Genomic DNA, 14,634 nt, shown 5'->3' with positions numbered 1-14,634 from the left:
CTTTGTCTCTTTCTCTGTGTCTTTTTAACTTATTTTGCCCTAACTTCCTTTATTCCTTTTCTCTTTCTCTCTTCCTACCCTTCGCGCTTTCTTTTCTCTTTTCTCTCCTTCTGTCTTTCTATTTTTCTTTGGATTTCTTTCTTCCTCTCCCTTTCTTTTCCCCCTCTCTCATGACTTTTTATCTCTTTTGTTTCTCACGCTCTCTCCCTCTCTCTCTTTTTCTTTCTTTGTCCCGCCCTCTCCTTTTCCCTCACTATTTCTCTTAATTCTTTATTTCTCTTTTTCTTTCTCTTTAATCTACTAGTCCGGCCCCCGAGAGTATGTTTGTTCTATCGTGTGGCTCCCGAGTTCAAATGAGTTTGACACCCCTGCCTTAGAAGGTGTCCAAACATCCCACTATCCTTTCACAACACTTCTCCACTCATTCCTATTACCAACAAAGACACATCTAACCCCCCAGAATACCGACCCCGAAAAGTTACACTGGAATGACCTCTCTCGTTAGAGAGAAGCAAACCCCCCCAAAGTTGAAATAGAAAATGCCTGTACACCGACCTGTGGAGGCAGCGAACCCTTCGTATTTCTTAGCAAACGAACATTTTCTCGTTAGAGAATAATAATAATATAATAATTTCCTTGTATTGTCATTCTGTGTAACAATGTACACAGAACGAAATGTCGATTGCACCTGACCCGTTGTAGCGAGCCGATGCAGCCGCAGCCAACAGAGGGCGCCGCCGACCACTTTTTAAGTCTTAGGAATGACTCGGCCGGGGCGCGAACCACCGACCTCCCAGTCTCAAAGCGGGCGCCTTACCATCTAGGCTACTGAGCTGGTAAGGAGATCTTCCAGTGGTTTGAAGCCTATTTCTAGTCAAAGATGTTTTCTCCAGTTATGATGTATAGCAAAAATATTTTCACAAATAAAAAGACTGAATTCAGCACACTTTTACCGAACATTTTGTGCTTGCGTTGCCCATTGATTTTCTGTTGGTCAATGGGTTGTTCTTGTTGAAGCCACGCCCCCTCCTCACACCTTGACGACCGTTTGCTACGGATGACACTCAACCGGATGGACCCCCTGATTTCAGTATTTTATTTGAAACTTGTAAGTTTGGCTTTGGATATACGGTAGGGAGGGAAAATATATTATGCTCCTGAGACTCCACTAATTTTGATGTCAGTAACCCCAACTTTCACTTGCTATTTTTTCATGCTGAGGTTTTTGAGGTTTCCCTTGCCCTCATGTAGGTTTGAGATCAGAGGATAGGAAGTCTCAGAGGCCTGTACAGACTGTGATCACATGACTTGAGACGTGAGCAAACAAACTGCAAAACCGTAGTAAGGCGTCACACGCCTGGCGTTGTACTCACAGCTTTCGGTCCCAGGTCCTCTGGATCATCTTGGCGGTAAAGCTGGAGTAGGGCCCGCGTGGCCGTGGGGAGCTCCGAACGGTCCCGATGCCCGTCCGAGGAGGCCTAATGGCGGCACAATCCTCTTCAAAACTCGCCGCCGCCTCGGCAGGAGGGCCGGCCCAAAGACGAGACTTACCGTAAGTGCCGGGGGTCCGGCGTCCCCCCGGGCGCTATCCGGAGTCCTCTGCAGAAAGTCGGAGATGCGCTGGACCAGGAAGTCTCGATCTTTCAGGTTGGCGAACAGGAAGTTGGTTTTGTTCTTGGTGCTGATGGAGACCGGGCAAGGCAGGACGCCGCTGCTGTCCGCTTTCTCCACCACGCTCACCTGGCAAAGGAGACGCCCGTCTCAATGACTTGTCTCTGTATCGAGTATTGTAACGGATCGTTAATGCAAATTTTGTAACTCGACCGCCGCTACTTGATGACTAAGAACATCTTCTGATCGCTAACTGTTCTTCCTTTGCTCACAATGTATCATGGGTTTTTCCCATACAATTTTGTGGGACCCCAGAGGGTGTGCAGTCTAGGGGGGTCCATGGTGTGCCTGGGGGCGTGTCCCCCGCATAGAACAAAGAGGAGTCGTTTCATTTTTCTTTTCACGTAGAAAAATGGTTACGGGCGTACACAATTTGAAATGATCCAAAAAAAACGTAAGAGTCGACAGGCATGCTATTGGGACACGCAACCTTCTAGTGATGGCGATTCCGCTTCTTTTTAGCTCCGGATCCCAAAAACTTCTTCACATTTGGTGGTTTCTTTAACCCATATACTACCCATAATTACCGTAAATTCCGGACTATAAGCCGCTACTTTTTTCCTAAATGTTCAGCCCTGCGGCTTATTCAGTGAAGCGGCCAATTTATGGAATTTTTTCAACGGCCACTAGCGGCGCTAGAGTATTGAAGGTAATATTAAGACCAGTAGAATATGGGCGTCAAGAAAGACTGTAACCTCTAAGTTCAAGCATACATTGTCTGTAAAGTTAAGGTACGTTCCGATAATGAGGAAGACGCCCTTGATGGCGATAGTTATGAGGAAGAAGTTGAGGACGATCTACCGTGAATTTCACAATTACGGGATGCTTTCTTTTGACAGACACGTTTGGTGCATTGCGAGCGTGATCCTACTAGCGTGTTGGTACCTTTCAAAGGAACGGTTTGGGATGAAAGTTATATTATTATTATTAAAGCTTTGAAAACTCTCTCGGTGTACCGTCTTTCTTCGTAAATATGTGTAACCATGTATAATATGTATTTGCAACTGTATATTTTTGTAATGTATTTAATTTAGAGATTTATTCTGTTATGTGTTCTACGAGCGAAACAAAAAGAAGGGGCGGAGCAAACGCGGGCTGATGGGAAGTGGGGTAAAGCTGAGTTACCGGTAGATCTGTCTGTTGTCGCAGCGGACAATAGTGGATGTATATTTTTCCCACCCTTAACTTTGGAAATATACATTTTGTTTCCTTGAATTACTTTCAACGGGACCCGGACTTTACAAGTCTGCATCATACGTTAATTACGGGTATTGTTTTCCATTTGTGATGCTAACTGTGACTCTAGGATTGTGTATTATCTATGAGGTTACAATCACTCTCACCGCCATCAAGGACGCCATCTGGACCTCCAGAAACCTGCTGGTATGGAGGTGCAGGCAGATCCCCCCCGTGGCTGTGCTCCAAATGGCTGCAGATACCATACAATCTGCGAGCGGCGGGCCTAGGACGCAGCCATAAAGAAGACTCGTCTGCACCCACCCGGAGGGGGGAGCCGGAGCTACACTGTGGGAGTCCCGGCAGCAACGGCCTGGGTTGTGGAACCCAGAAGGGAGAGGACCCACGCAGAAGGGAGAGGACCCACACAGAGGACTGGAAGAATGCTGCTTGGGAGGGTGGGATGGCAGAGCTATGCCCTTGCACAATAGTATTGCCTTTTACACGCTGGTTAACTACTGTTAAAAGAAAATAACTCTGAAATTGTTTAATTGATGTTGAAAACGTCAGGAAAAAATGTTAAAATGTCATATCGTCACGTCATATTGTCAGATATAAAAAAATTGTGAATATGCTTGATGACTGTGTTTTGCTGCTGTTGGTGTCGGTGGATTTGTTCAGACCGAGGATAATCGACTTTGGCCTGGACGGATCTATTGACACTAACAAAGATGTTATATAATGAAATTGTGAATATGTTTGATTGCTAATAAGATTTTCGAGAAGGTTTGTTCAAACCTCACTTTGTGTTTGCTGTTAAAAACATAATATTGGAATATAATATTGTGAATGTGCTTGATTGCTGTTGAGATTGTCATGATTGCTTTCTGTTTTTAGTGTCAATAAATTTGTTCAAACCAAAACCAAAAATGAGGTTACAATCGTGGAGCTTACAGCCCGGTCTGGGTTAAACTTGTGATTGAGTCACAAGTTTATATGCGGGCGTATGCGGCTTATTCATGGGTGCGGCTTGTGTGAGAACAAAAGTAGCAGATCACCTAAAAAATGGTGGCTGCGGCTTATAACCAGGTGCGCTCTATAGTCCGGAATTTGCGGTATTTGCAAAGGAATGTATTTGACATCTATATTTTTCACTCAACAGGTGAACATTTTTTATACAAAACAACTTTCAAGTCAAGCAACACAGAATCCCTGAAAAACAAATTAGAAAATGAGAAATATTCACGCTTCTGCGATGTAATAGCTTTAAATACACCAGACTTTTAATTATTTGCAATTCAACTTGTAACCGACGTCGAGTTAAACAACACGGAACCTCTGAAAAACTCTCAAAAATATCAAAAGAGGTTTGTATAACAAATACGAGAGCATTTAGGAAGACTGAGTGCTAAACTTTGAGGGACCCGTTGACATTCTTCTGTCAGTGATGGACTATGCGCAATGCTTTGAATATATTCTTATCATTCGAATGAGTCCAAAAAAGGATCAATGTCCTTTTTGTCCTCTGAGTTGCCATCTCTCTTCCGCTCCGTTACTGGCTCGATAGGCCGCTGGTTTCATTTATTAAGGCGGGAGAAAAAGCAAAATCTATCTGGCCCCGTGTGAAAACTTCATTGCCCCCTTTAAACAACCAGGCGAGAGTGGTGTCAATTGAAAAAGTTATATTGGAAATCGTTTTACGAGTCTGTTTATTTTTAAAGGAGAGTTTTGCGTCCAATGAAGCAGAAATGCTTTGAGGCGGATTTTTTGACCTGTCGGCATAATCACGTGTTTGGGATTTGAGTTACGCCTAGTTTTTAGTTTTAGGGTGTGTTGTTTCAGACTGATGGAGAGGTTCCTCTGATGAGTCTATATTGAGGCCCAAGAGTTTGCGCTTTCCGACGATATGTGTCGTGACGCTTTTCAGTGACCGGGGATGTCTTACTGAAAGATTTCATACATTTGACTATAACGGATATTATAAAGTTAACTACAAAATAAGTACATGTACTCAGTTTGATGCAGTAGAGAGATTCACTGACTCTTTTTCTTCAAGGTACATTAGAAGGTTAGGCTGTCTGGAATGCATCAGACGTCTTCTGATAACACAATTCCTGTGAATGCTGACGTGAGAAGGCCAGACGCACAAGGGCAAACATCCGCGACGTCCTCCGGCGAGGCGGGGGCGCGCCCATGGGAGGAGGAGTCAGCACGCCCAGGGGAGGAGTCAGCACGCCAATGGGGGGTGGCCGATGCCCCGACGTGTCAAAAAGCCAGAAGACAGAAGATGGAAAGAGACAGACGGGAGCAGAGACAAAAAGATGGGAGGCTCGACAAGACTTATTAGACTAATTCGACAATAATTCGGCAAAATTCGATGGAATTCACTTGATAAATAATTTAAGAAAATAAATCTGCCCCCGTGTGGAAAAGCCTGTCTCTTGTCAATGTTTCCCTAAAATTAAGAAAATGAGCATGCATTGTTAGGAGAATAAAGTTTGTGTTTGGTTAATGGAGTCAGATAACTAATCCGAACAATTTGGTAAACGCTACATCTATAAAATAGTTTAATTCCTAACAGTACGGACACGAATTTGTTTATAAACAGTCCGGCGGCCCGGGCGTTAATAACCGTTTCCGAGCAACACCACCGGCCGCCAACAGACCTCTCTGAGCGGTATGATGAGCCGGCAGAGGTCTTCTTCCCGACTGCTGAAGCAGATGTAGTTGTTGGAAACGAAGAGCTGTCCCGGCACGTGCGTTTTGGCGAACGGCGCCCACAGCGTGCAGTCCGTGTGCCCGTCCAAACGCTCGTCCGACGTCAGCCGGAACATGCTCCGGTAACGCTCGTTCTTGGCGCGGGCGTCCAGGTCCCTGCCCGCAAAACACGAACGCAGACGTTTCCGTCGTTTCAAGGAAAAGCATTGTCACTTATTGTCAACGCGGTGAACCAGAAGGCAAAGGGATAATTACAAATGCCTTGTGCGATCATTTGTGCGCAGCTATAAACAGTTTAGCTGCTTACAGAAGCTATAAAACCGGGCTTCCTTTGAGCTAGTCCAGTATCTGGAGCATCCCATTCGTGGGTGTAACATTCGTAACGGCCAGGAAAAGCGAACTTCTATGCAAAACTAAACAATCCATTCTTGTCCTGAGAAATGAAACTGCCAAGAAACTGAAGCTCTCCTACAACGGTGCGTACTACTCCCTTCAGTGAACAGCACAAACAGAGTAGAAAGAGAGGTGACAAGAGTACATTGGTCGCTAAATAGTAGCCACAAGACACTAGTGTATTCGTGGGTGTAACATTCGTAACGGCCAGGAAAAGCGAACTTCTATGCAAAACTAAACAGTCTATTCTTGTCCTGAGAAATGAAACTGCCAAGAAACTGAAGCTCTCCTACAACGGTGCGTACTACTCCCTTCAGTGAACAGCACAAACAGAGTAGAAAGAGAGGTGACAAGAGTACATTGGTCGCTAAATAGTAGCCACAAGACACTAGTGTATTCGTGGGTGTAACATTCGTAACGGCCAGGAAAAGCAAACTTCTATGCAAAACTAAACAGTCTATTCTTGTCCTGAGAAATGAAACTGCCAAGAAACTTAAGCTCTCCTACAACGGTGCGTACTACTCCCTTCAGTGAACAGCACAGAGTAGAAAGAGAGGTGACAGGAGTACATTGGTTGCTAAATAGTAGCCACAAGACACTAGTGTATTTGTGGTGTAACATTTGCAACGGCCAGGAAAAGCGAACTTCTATGCAAAACTAAACAGTCTATTCTTGTCCGGAGAAATGAAACTGCCAAGAAACTGAAGCTCTCCTACAACGGTGCGTACTACTCCCTTCAGTGAACAGCACAAACAGAGTAGAAAGACAGGTGACAAGAGTACATTGATCGCTAAATAGTAGCCACAAGACACTAGTGTCAACGTCTACACCAACGAGGTGAAATAAATTTGGGCAAAAGAGCACAGCCATTTTCTACGCAAATGTTGCTGGCGTGCCAAAAAAACGGCAAAGCCCGCTCACCCACCTCTTGAGGACGGAGACATTCTTGAGGCTCTTGGAGGGTTTGGGCAGCGATCGGTCAGCGGCGAAGGTCTGGTTGTCCAGCAGGTGGCGCACGGCCATGTTGGCCAGCTGCTCCATCAGCTTGAAGGCGTCGTTGATGTCCAGGAACATGGAGAAGTAGTGCTCGTCGGACCGCGTTCGCACCCGCACGCTCTCCGGGAACAAGAGGGTGGCGTTCTTCTCCAGCTGCGTCACCTCCGTCCATTGCACCACCAGCGTCACTAACACCAGGGGGCGACAAAAGCCTTACAATCAAGGATGGAATGCTGCTTTTACTATTTAGATCAGTGGTTCCCAAAGTGGGTGGTACCGCTGCCCTGGGGGCGGTGGAAAGATCTAGGGGGGCGGTGAGGAAGAAGAAAGCAGTCCGAAGTCAGAAGTTTGAACGTAGCCCGGTTGTGAAACTGCAAAGTGCTGCAGGTTTTCCAAAGTTTTGTTGTGAGTGATGGAGTTTTGGCCCACCACAATTGTTACTGTTTGAGTTTTAAAAGCGCTGACCAATCAGAGGCACGTTTTAATAACAGCACAAGCCAACAAACGCGATTCAGAGTTTGCAAGCGCCACACTATGCCATACCCACCGTGTGAGCTCAATGAGTGTCATGGTGGACTACGTAAACATAGTCCCAGGGTCAACAAACGAGAAGGAAACGAAGCTTGCACCGAAGAAGGGTAGCACATCACTTTTTTGGACCTATTTTGGTTTTGACTATACTGGCTGAATACAATAAATACAATACAATACAATTCAGTGTCTTGCCCAAGGACACTTCGACATATAACACGGAGGAGCCGGGAATCGAACCTGCAATCTCAATGCCAACTAATTTTTTCCTCCCAAAAATATCTTTATTTACAAATTGAAATTTAAAGTGTTATTAATGGATATTTTAGTTACTCTGATAACAATTGTTCCTGATTTTTTGAATCCATTTTTTTCTATTTTATTAGTAAGAATATGTGCAGAATGATATAACGAAACACATGTACAATATAACATGTTAAACTACAACACGTTTGAAAAAAAAATGGTGGAAGGTTTTTTTTTGTATTTTGTAAGGGAAAATACGACAGTTTGTAAGGGCATGGAGCCCTGGAGCTTGACAGGCAGGGTTGGGTAGGGTTACTTTAACTGGATTACTTTCAATTACTTTTGGATGACTCCAATACCAAATATGCGAATAAAAGACAAAAGAAACTAAATATGAATAAAATGACTAAATTTTGTGCAGGCTTGGGGAGTAACGGAACACATGGAACGGCAAAAATGATGTTGGCAAGCTGTTTGGATTTATTTTCTGTCGCATTTTAAGGTAGTTTTGCCAGAGATCAAAGCCAGGAGAGAAAGCTTACCACGTGTTGTGAGTCATCATTTTATTCATATTTAGTTTATTTTGTCTTTTATTAGCATATTTGGTATTGAAGTCATCCAAAAGTAATTAAAAGTAATCAAGTTAAAGTAACCCTACTCAACCCTGCCTGTCAAGCTCCAGAATAAAATGATGACTCACAACACGTGGTAAGCTTTCTCTCCTGGCTTTGATCTCTGGCAAAACGAACATAAAATGAGACAAACAAAATGAAAAGAAATCCAAACATCTTGCCAACATCATTTTTGCCGTTCCATATATTCCGTTACTCCCCAAGCCTGCAGAAAATTTTGTCATTTTATTCCTCTTTAGTTTCTTTTGTCTTTTATTAGCATATTTGGTAATGGAGTCATCCAAAAGTAATTGAAAGTAATCAAGTTAAAGTAACCCTACCCAACCCTGTTGACAGGTATGCAGCTAATATTGTTGACCACGTTGCAATGAAGACGAGTCCATCCAGAATCCTGCCCCCATTTTAAGTCTCTATCACGCGTTTATGACGGAAAGCATATTTGGTCTCTCGGTGGCCAACAAGCTCACAGAATGCCAATCTTTTCGGAAAGTCATCCGGCGGGCACAAAACCGGTCCTGTCCCTTACCTTCTTTCCCCAGGAGCAGAGAATAGAAGCACAGATGGTTGACGGAGAGGTACAGCCAACCCTGGCGCGGCACCCGGCCTTTCCAGTAGCTGCACGAGTAATAGTTGACCAGTTTCTCTTCGGGCGGCATGGCGAAACGCTTTCGCATCTTGACTTGGGCCTCCTGGAACTTGCCGCAGTCCTCCTCCTCCGGATCCCGGCCCGACGCGTCGCCGCCCTCCTCCGCGATCAGACCCTGAACACGCGGACCACGGGGAAAGTCAGCCGGTGCTATGCTGAGAAATGCATCCCTGCCGAGATTTGCATCCCCTAGCTACCATCACCACTTTTACCTCGTTTTATCTCACTTTTATATCACTTTTCAGGAATGTGATGGCGAACAGGGTTGGGTAGGGTTACTTTAACTTGATTACTTTCAATGACTTTTGGATGACTCCAATACCAAATATGCTAATAAAAGACAAAAGAAACTAAATATGAATAAAATGACTAAATTTTGTGCAGGCTTGGGGAGTAACGGAATACATGGAACGGCAAAAAGCTGTTTGGATTTATTTTCATTTTGTTTCTGTCGCATTTGATGTTAGTTTTGCCGGAGATCAAAGAGATCAAAGCCAGGAGAGAAAGCTTACCACGTGTTGTGAGTCATCATTTTATTCATATTTAGTTTCTTTCGTCTTTTATTAGCATATTTGGTATTGGAGTCATCCAAAAGTCATTGAAAGTGGGGGGGAGGAATTTTGTAAGGTTTATTGTTCTATATTCTTTATCAATTATCTATTATCCGTTATCGGTCAAATCATAATACGCTACAAAGCCAAGAGGCCGAGACACTTGCTCCCAGCCAAGAGGCTGAGTCAAGGTCCTAGCCACAGGGCCAAGCAGCGATCGGCCAATTCATTGAAGCACACAGTCCAGAAATCACAGTAATCCAGTAAAAGTAACCCTACCCAACCCTGTGAATAATTTAATTTTATGTTGATAATATGTGTATTATTTGCCCTCATGTTGGTTTTAGATAAGGGGATGGTGTCATAATAGTTAATAATAATAGTTTGCAATAGTCTTTGATCTGTGCAGTCCTTTGAGACTCTTTGTGATTAAGGGCTATACAAATAAACATGACTTGACTTGACTTAATACATTCCTTTGCAAATGATTATGGGTAGTATATGGTGTAACGGGTGTAATAATAACTTTTGTTTTATTGAAATTCCTGCTGAAATATGTGTATAGTTTTTGGTAAGTGTCCAGCAATGATGAGTCCAACAGTGCCACCTGCTGGTATGGGGTAGGGTTTGTTTTGGCTTTTGACATGTGACCGGAAGGCGGGGTTTTGTTGGCAGTCTACAGAGCGAGCTACCAACGGTAAGACACATCTTTTGGTGCTCCACGAAAAAAGTAAAATTTAAAAATTATAACTACGGTTGACAAATCTCTCAACATGCACAGTAATGTGATTGATATTGTCAAGCTGTTTAGGTTTATTTTCGTTTTGTTCCTGTTTTACTAAAATATGAATTCCCCTAGTAGAGATCAAAGAGATCAAAGCCAGCAGAAAAGCTAAGTTGTGACTCATTTCATTTGCAGGTAAATTGTACCCGTATTTATACTCATTATTGTTCTTATTTCTATTTTCTCGTATATATAAAAAAGGATGATGTTGGTTAAAATTCAGACTAAAGAAAAATATGTTGAATTCATTGTAAACGTTAAAAAGCCACTACACGATCTCTTGTTAAAAGTATCTTGTTAAAATGGATGTAAAAATGTATTGTGATATGCTAAAAAGTATTTTATGTAATTTGAAAAGAAAGCTCTTGGATATGCTTTGGGCAGTCTACAGAAAGAGATCAAAGAGATCAAAGCCAGCAGAAAAGCTAATGTTGTGACTCATTTCATTTGCAGAAACTTGAATAAAAACCTCATCATCCAGTCCAGCGTCAATGTGGATCTTTGGTGGGACGGGTACACCGCGGTTACAATGGGTTTAAAGAAACCTCCAAAGGCGAAGAGGTGTTTGGGAGCCAAAGCTGAAAGAGCTGCTTCTCTAAAAAGAAGTAGAATTGCCACGACTCTCGTCACAATAGCGTACCTTTTAACTTCTACGTTTTAAGCATTTCAAATTGTGGAACTATTTTTGCATCCAACAAGCCGGTCCACCCGCCGGGGTCTCACAAAATTCTATGCGAAACAGCCAAAGTTACGACGATGGGAAAGACACCGTACGGCTCGCCCCCGCCGATTTGGGAAGTAGAAAAAGGATTTTACGTACGCAAATCTTTCCCCTGACGAAGGTGACCACGTCTTGGTCGTTGTCCAAGGCGGCCACCGTCTGCAGAAGGTTGCTCTCCAGCCAATCCCAATGCTCCGTGATCTCCTTACGCGAAGAACCTGACCCGAAACACAGCCGGGGAGACAGTCACGGCTCTCTTCGTGCGAGCCGGCTCTTTCGGGCCGGCTCTTTTGAGCGAGCGGCCCGAAAGAGCTGGCTCTTTCTACATCTTTTTGTGGCAGAATTCAAGCGCTTTGTAAGCACTTTCCAGGCCAATTCTTTCCAGGACCTTCAAAGGAAGAAATCCAGCGCTGATCAAAAGGTTTATCTTATGTTGACCAAAATAAAGGGGCTATCTTACTGCTAGCACATACTTTGTGCTACTTTGAGTATTTGTATTTTAAAGTCATAACTGCTTTTTTAGCTTTTGTTCAGAAACAGTTGTCCTGGGAATATTTTGAATGATTTTATACTGTTTGAGTTAACGTGGTAGTCATTTCATAAAAAAAGGGAGAAATGCTAGCTAGCCGTTAGCAGACCTTCCGCGAACAACAGGCACTCCTCCAGAACTCAATTGTTTTTCTTTCAGTGTATTCTAGCAGGAGATACTCTTTGAAATGTGGTTTGCAGTATTGTCTGTCTTGGTTGGCAAAGTTTGACGCTCTGTTTTTTTTAACAGACTCCAAGTAGCCGAAACAGCTCGCAACGAGCGAGGACCGGGGTCTATCTCCATCTACCGCTCTTTCGGCAGGCTTTGAGTGGCTAGGCTAACGGTGACTTCCATTAGCGAGGAGTCGCTCGATTGTATTTTTTGTTCCCCGCCAAACGACGGGCCGGTCCTCGTCCCCCGAGTGCTTGGTCCAGGACAGGGCGTGCCCACCTGCTGCCCCCTAGTGACAACTGAGGTGCTCGTGGACCTGTCTTGAAAACAGCTCACCGGTGCTGGCTCATTCCCATTTTCTACCCGAATGATTTCCCTCACTTTCACTGAGTCTATTTAACCCCACTTCCAGGACAAAATGATAAGAGGCTATTTCTCGTTACGGTTCTTTGGCCCGGGCCCACTAAGAGCGTGGACGGACGTGGGGGTCAGACAGACGGACGGACAGACGGACAACAACCGACGAAGGCTCTCACCCACCGCTGGCCAGGTTCCAGAAGATCTGCGAGTCGGCAGTCTGCAGGAGGATCCTGTAAGGGGCCACTCTGGCGCTGGAGTCCAGGACCACGTCCATGGTCCCCACCAGGAGACCTGCGCAGGCCACAAATCATCTCCAGCACTTCCGAATACAAGACGCCCGCTACACTCGCACATCCGGAGCCAATATTGCCCGAGGGCTTTTTCTACCCCTAATCAATCGAGTTGGTTTTACCGATAGGAGGTTCGGAATAATATACGACGTCCCTTTAAAGCCGGGGTGTCACGCTCCTTTGAGCTCAGGGGCCACCTCCTGTGTGTGTGTGTGGGGGGGGGCTGCCATGGGGATGGGACTAGTACATTCAAGGAAAAGAGGGAGATAAATCAAGGGGAAAAAAGAAATAGAGTGAGGAAAAAAAAGAGAAAAAGTGAAAAATAAACAGAGAGGGAAAGACAGAAAAAAGGGGAGAAAAGGAGAGAAAGAGAGAGACAGAGAAAGAGGGGGAGTGAGAAACACCAAAAGAGAGAGGGAAAGAGAGAGAGGAATGAGAGGAAGGAGCGAGAGAGTGGGAGAAAAGAGGAGAAAGAGAATATAAAGAGAAAGGAGGGGGAGAAAGGAGAGGAGAGAGAAGAGAGAGATAAAGAGAGAAAAATAGAGAAGAGAAAGAGAGAGAAAAATGCAGAGAGAAGAGAGAAAAAGAAAGGGAGCAAAAGAGATAGAAAGACAGCTGGAGATGCTTTGGGCACAGCGACATCAAGTGGACATATTTCAAACTGCATCTCCATTTTCTTTTGTACCCCTTTCCATTCAAACCCTTGGTGGACCCGGCCTGGCCTGCAGGTTCCATGTTTGACACCCTAGCTTTAAAGGGACAGCGTGTATCATTTGACCACAGGATGCCGCTGCATCGTATAGCGCAAACGAAAACAAGTGCTGAATAGCGCAAGGAAGAATACAAAGAACGGAGACTCAAAGTGATCATGTCTTTCTTTTGCTTAGCCTTTATTTGAGGTTTTTGGGTACCCGGAGCAGCAAGACGGCAGACAATGGTGTCAGCTCCCTCTAAGTGAGGCTCATGTTATGTCAAATAGGTGCTAAACTCACGACCTACGAGTGTTTAGCATGTTTATATGACCGTTCGTGTATTTTCGCTTATTGTTTGAATCAATATTGTTTTGTTTTTTATCCGTGAAGGTTTTTGTCACCGATCGAGGTTCACGAATCTCTTCGGTTAGGGGTTTGCTCCCCCGCATGAGAATGGTCATACTGGTTTCCATGGTTACCAGTAAAGAGGGAAGCACCTTCATCATGCTGTCGTTTTTGGGCGCTTTTCAGAAACGAGACAATACCGACACGATATCCGAAATGGCTGGGGGAAAACTCTGGGAGGTGATTACACACTGTCCCTTTAAAGTGTTTGGACCTTTTGCCACCAACAGCAAAGGAAGACGCGCGTCCGGTGACGTCACGAGGTCCATCCTCTCCTTTAAAGGGACTCTAAAATACCCGTTTTTTGTCACACAACGTGTCATATTTCTCTCCATAATAACGCAAATAGCTTTCAAACTATTTCTGTCAAATATGTTTTAGAATTTGCGACTCCTTTTAAGGGTACTAGTCGAACGAAGCCGTTCCAGGGAGTCGGGACTTGCGCATGCGCACATGTGTGTTTGGAGCAAGTCCGTTTGGACGGCCCCAACTTGTTGGACTTAGCAGAACCGAGACCAGAGAAAAGAAAAACGACGACTATAAAGGCAGACTGAAGCAACCAGAACCAGAACGAAAGAAGGAAGGAAGGCGACGGACGAACCGGAGAGCCCCCCGCCGCGTCCGTGTCCCCGCCGCCGCTGCAGGACGAAGAAGGGGTTGGCCCGCTCGGAGACCCAAAGCGGGCCGGCCAGCAGAACCTCCTCCGGGTGGAGCCACATTGTGCGCTTCGGAAGCGAAGAAGGAGAATTAGTCGCCGGAACCGCCTTCCCGCCTGACCGCCCGTCAGCCCGCCAGCTATGTTTTTCCAGACCCAGTCTGCTGACTGCGCATCACTTCCGGGTTGACGCAGAGGACACGCCTTCTACGTGATTACGTCACAGAGTGTCCACTGACAAGCCCGCCGTGTTCTACCAAACCTACTTTGTCAAGCGTACGCCCCGCGGGCCAGATCCGGACCTTTGGGTGATTTCATTCGGCTCGCCCATTGAAAATGGTCCAAATACAATAACAATATATATGACAGTAAATGAGGTACTGCCGATGAAAAAAACAATGTTTTTTGGGGGGCCAACTGTAGTCTGTGCAGCCCTTTAAGACTTCTCATGATTACGGACTGAACAA

General features: G+C 44.9%; 1 protein-coding gene across 1 annotated transcript in view; it reads right to left on the bottom strand.

The window, feature by feature from the left end:
* Positions 1 to 14,366, bottom strand: part of LOC148360261 (TBC1 domain family member 9B-like) — a 35,408-nt gene extending 21,042 nt beyond the window's left edge. Inside the window, 8 exon segments of the mRNA XM_088343801.1 lie at positions 1,374 to 1,479; positions 1,481 to 1,740; positions 5,514 to 5,721; positions 6,884 to 7,142; positions 8,890 to 9,124; positions 11,165 to 11,283; positions 12,306 to 12,416; positions 14,114 to 14,366. Coding sequence (XP_088199927.1) covers positions 1,374 to 1,479; positions 1,481 to 1,740; positions 5,514 to 5,721; positions 6,884 to 7,142; positions 8,890 to 9,124; positions 11,165 to 11,283; positions 12,306 to 12,416; positions 14,114 to 14,231 — 1,416 coding nt within the window. The 5' untranslated portion in view covers positions 14,232 to 14,366.
* Between the last annotated feature and the right edge of the window lie 268 nt (positions 14,367 to 14,634).

Source organism: Urocampus carinirostris, chromosome 9, assembly GCF_059441175.1.
Source record: "Urocampus carinirostris isolate Australia breed hairy pipefish chromosome 9, RoL_Ucar_1.0, whole genome shotgun sequence".
Taxonomy (NCBI): domain Eukaryota; kingdom Metazoa; phylum Chordata; class Actinopteri; order Syngnathiformes; family Syngnathidae; genus Urocampus; species Urocampus carinirostris.
The sequence above is the reverse complement of the archived record's forward strand: the minus strand, read 5'-3'. Positions and strand labels throughout refer to the sequence as shown.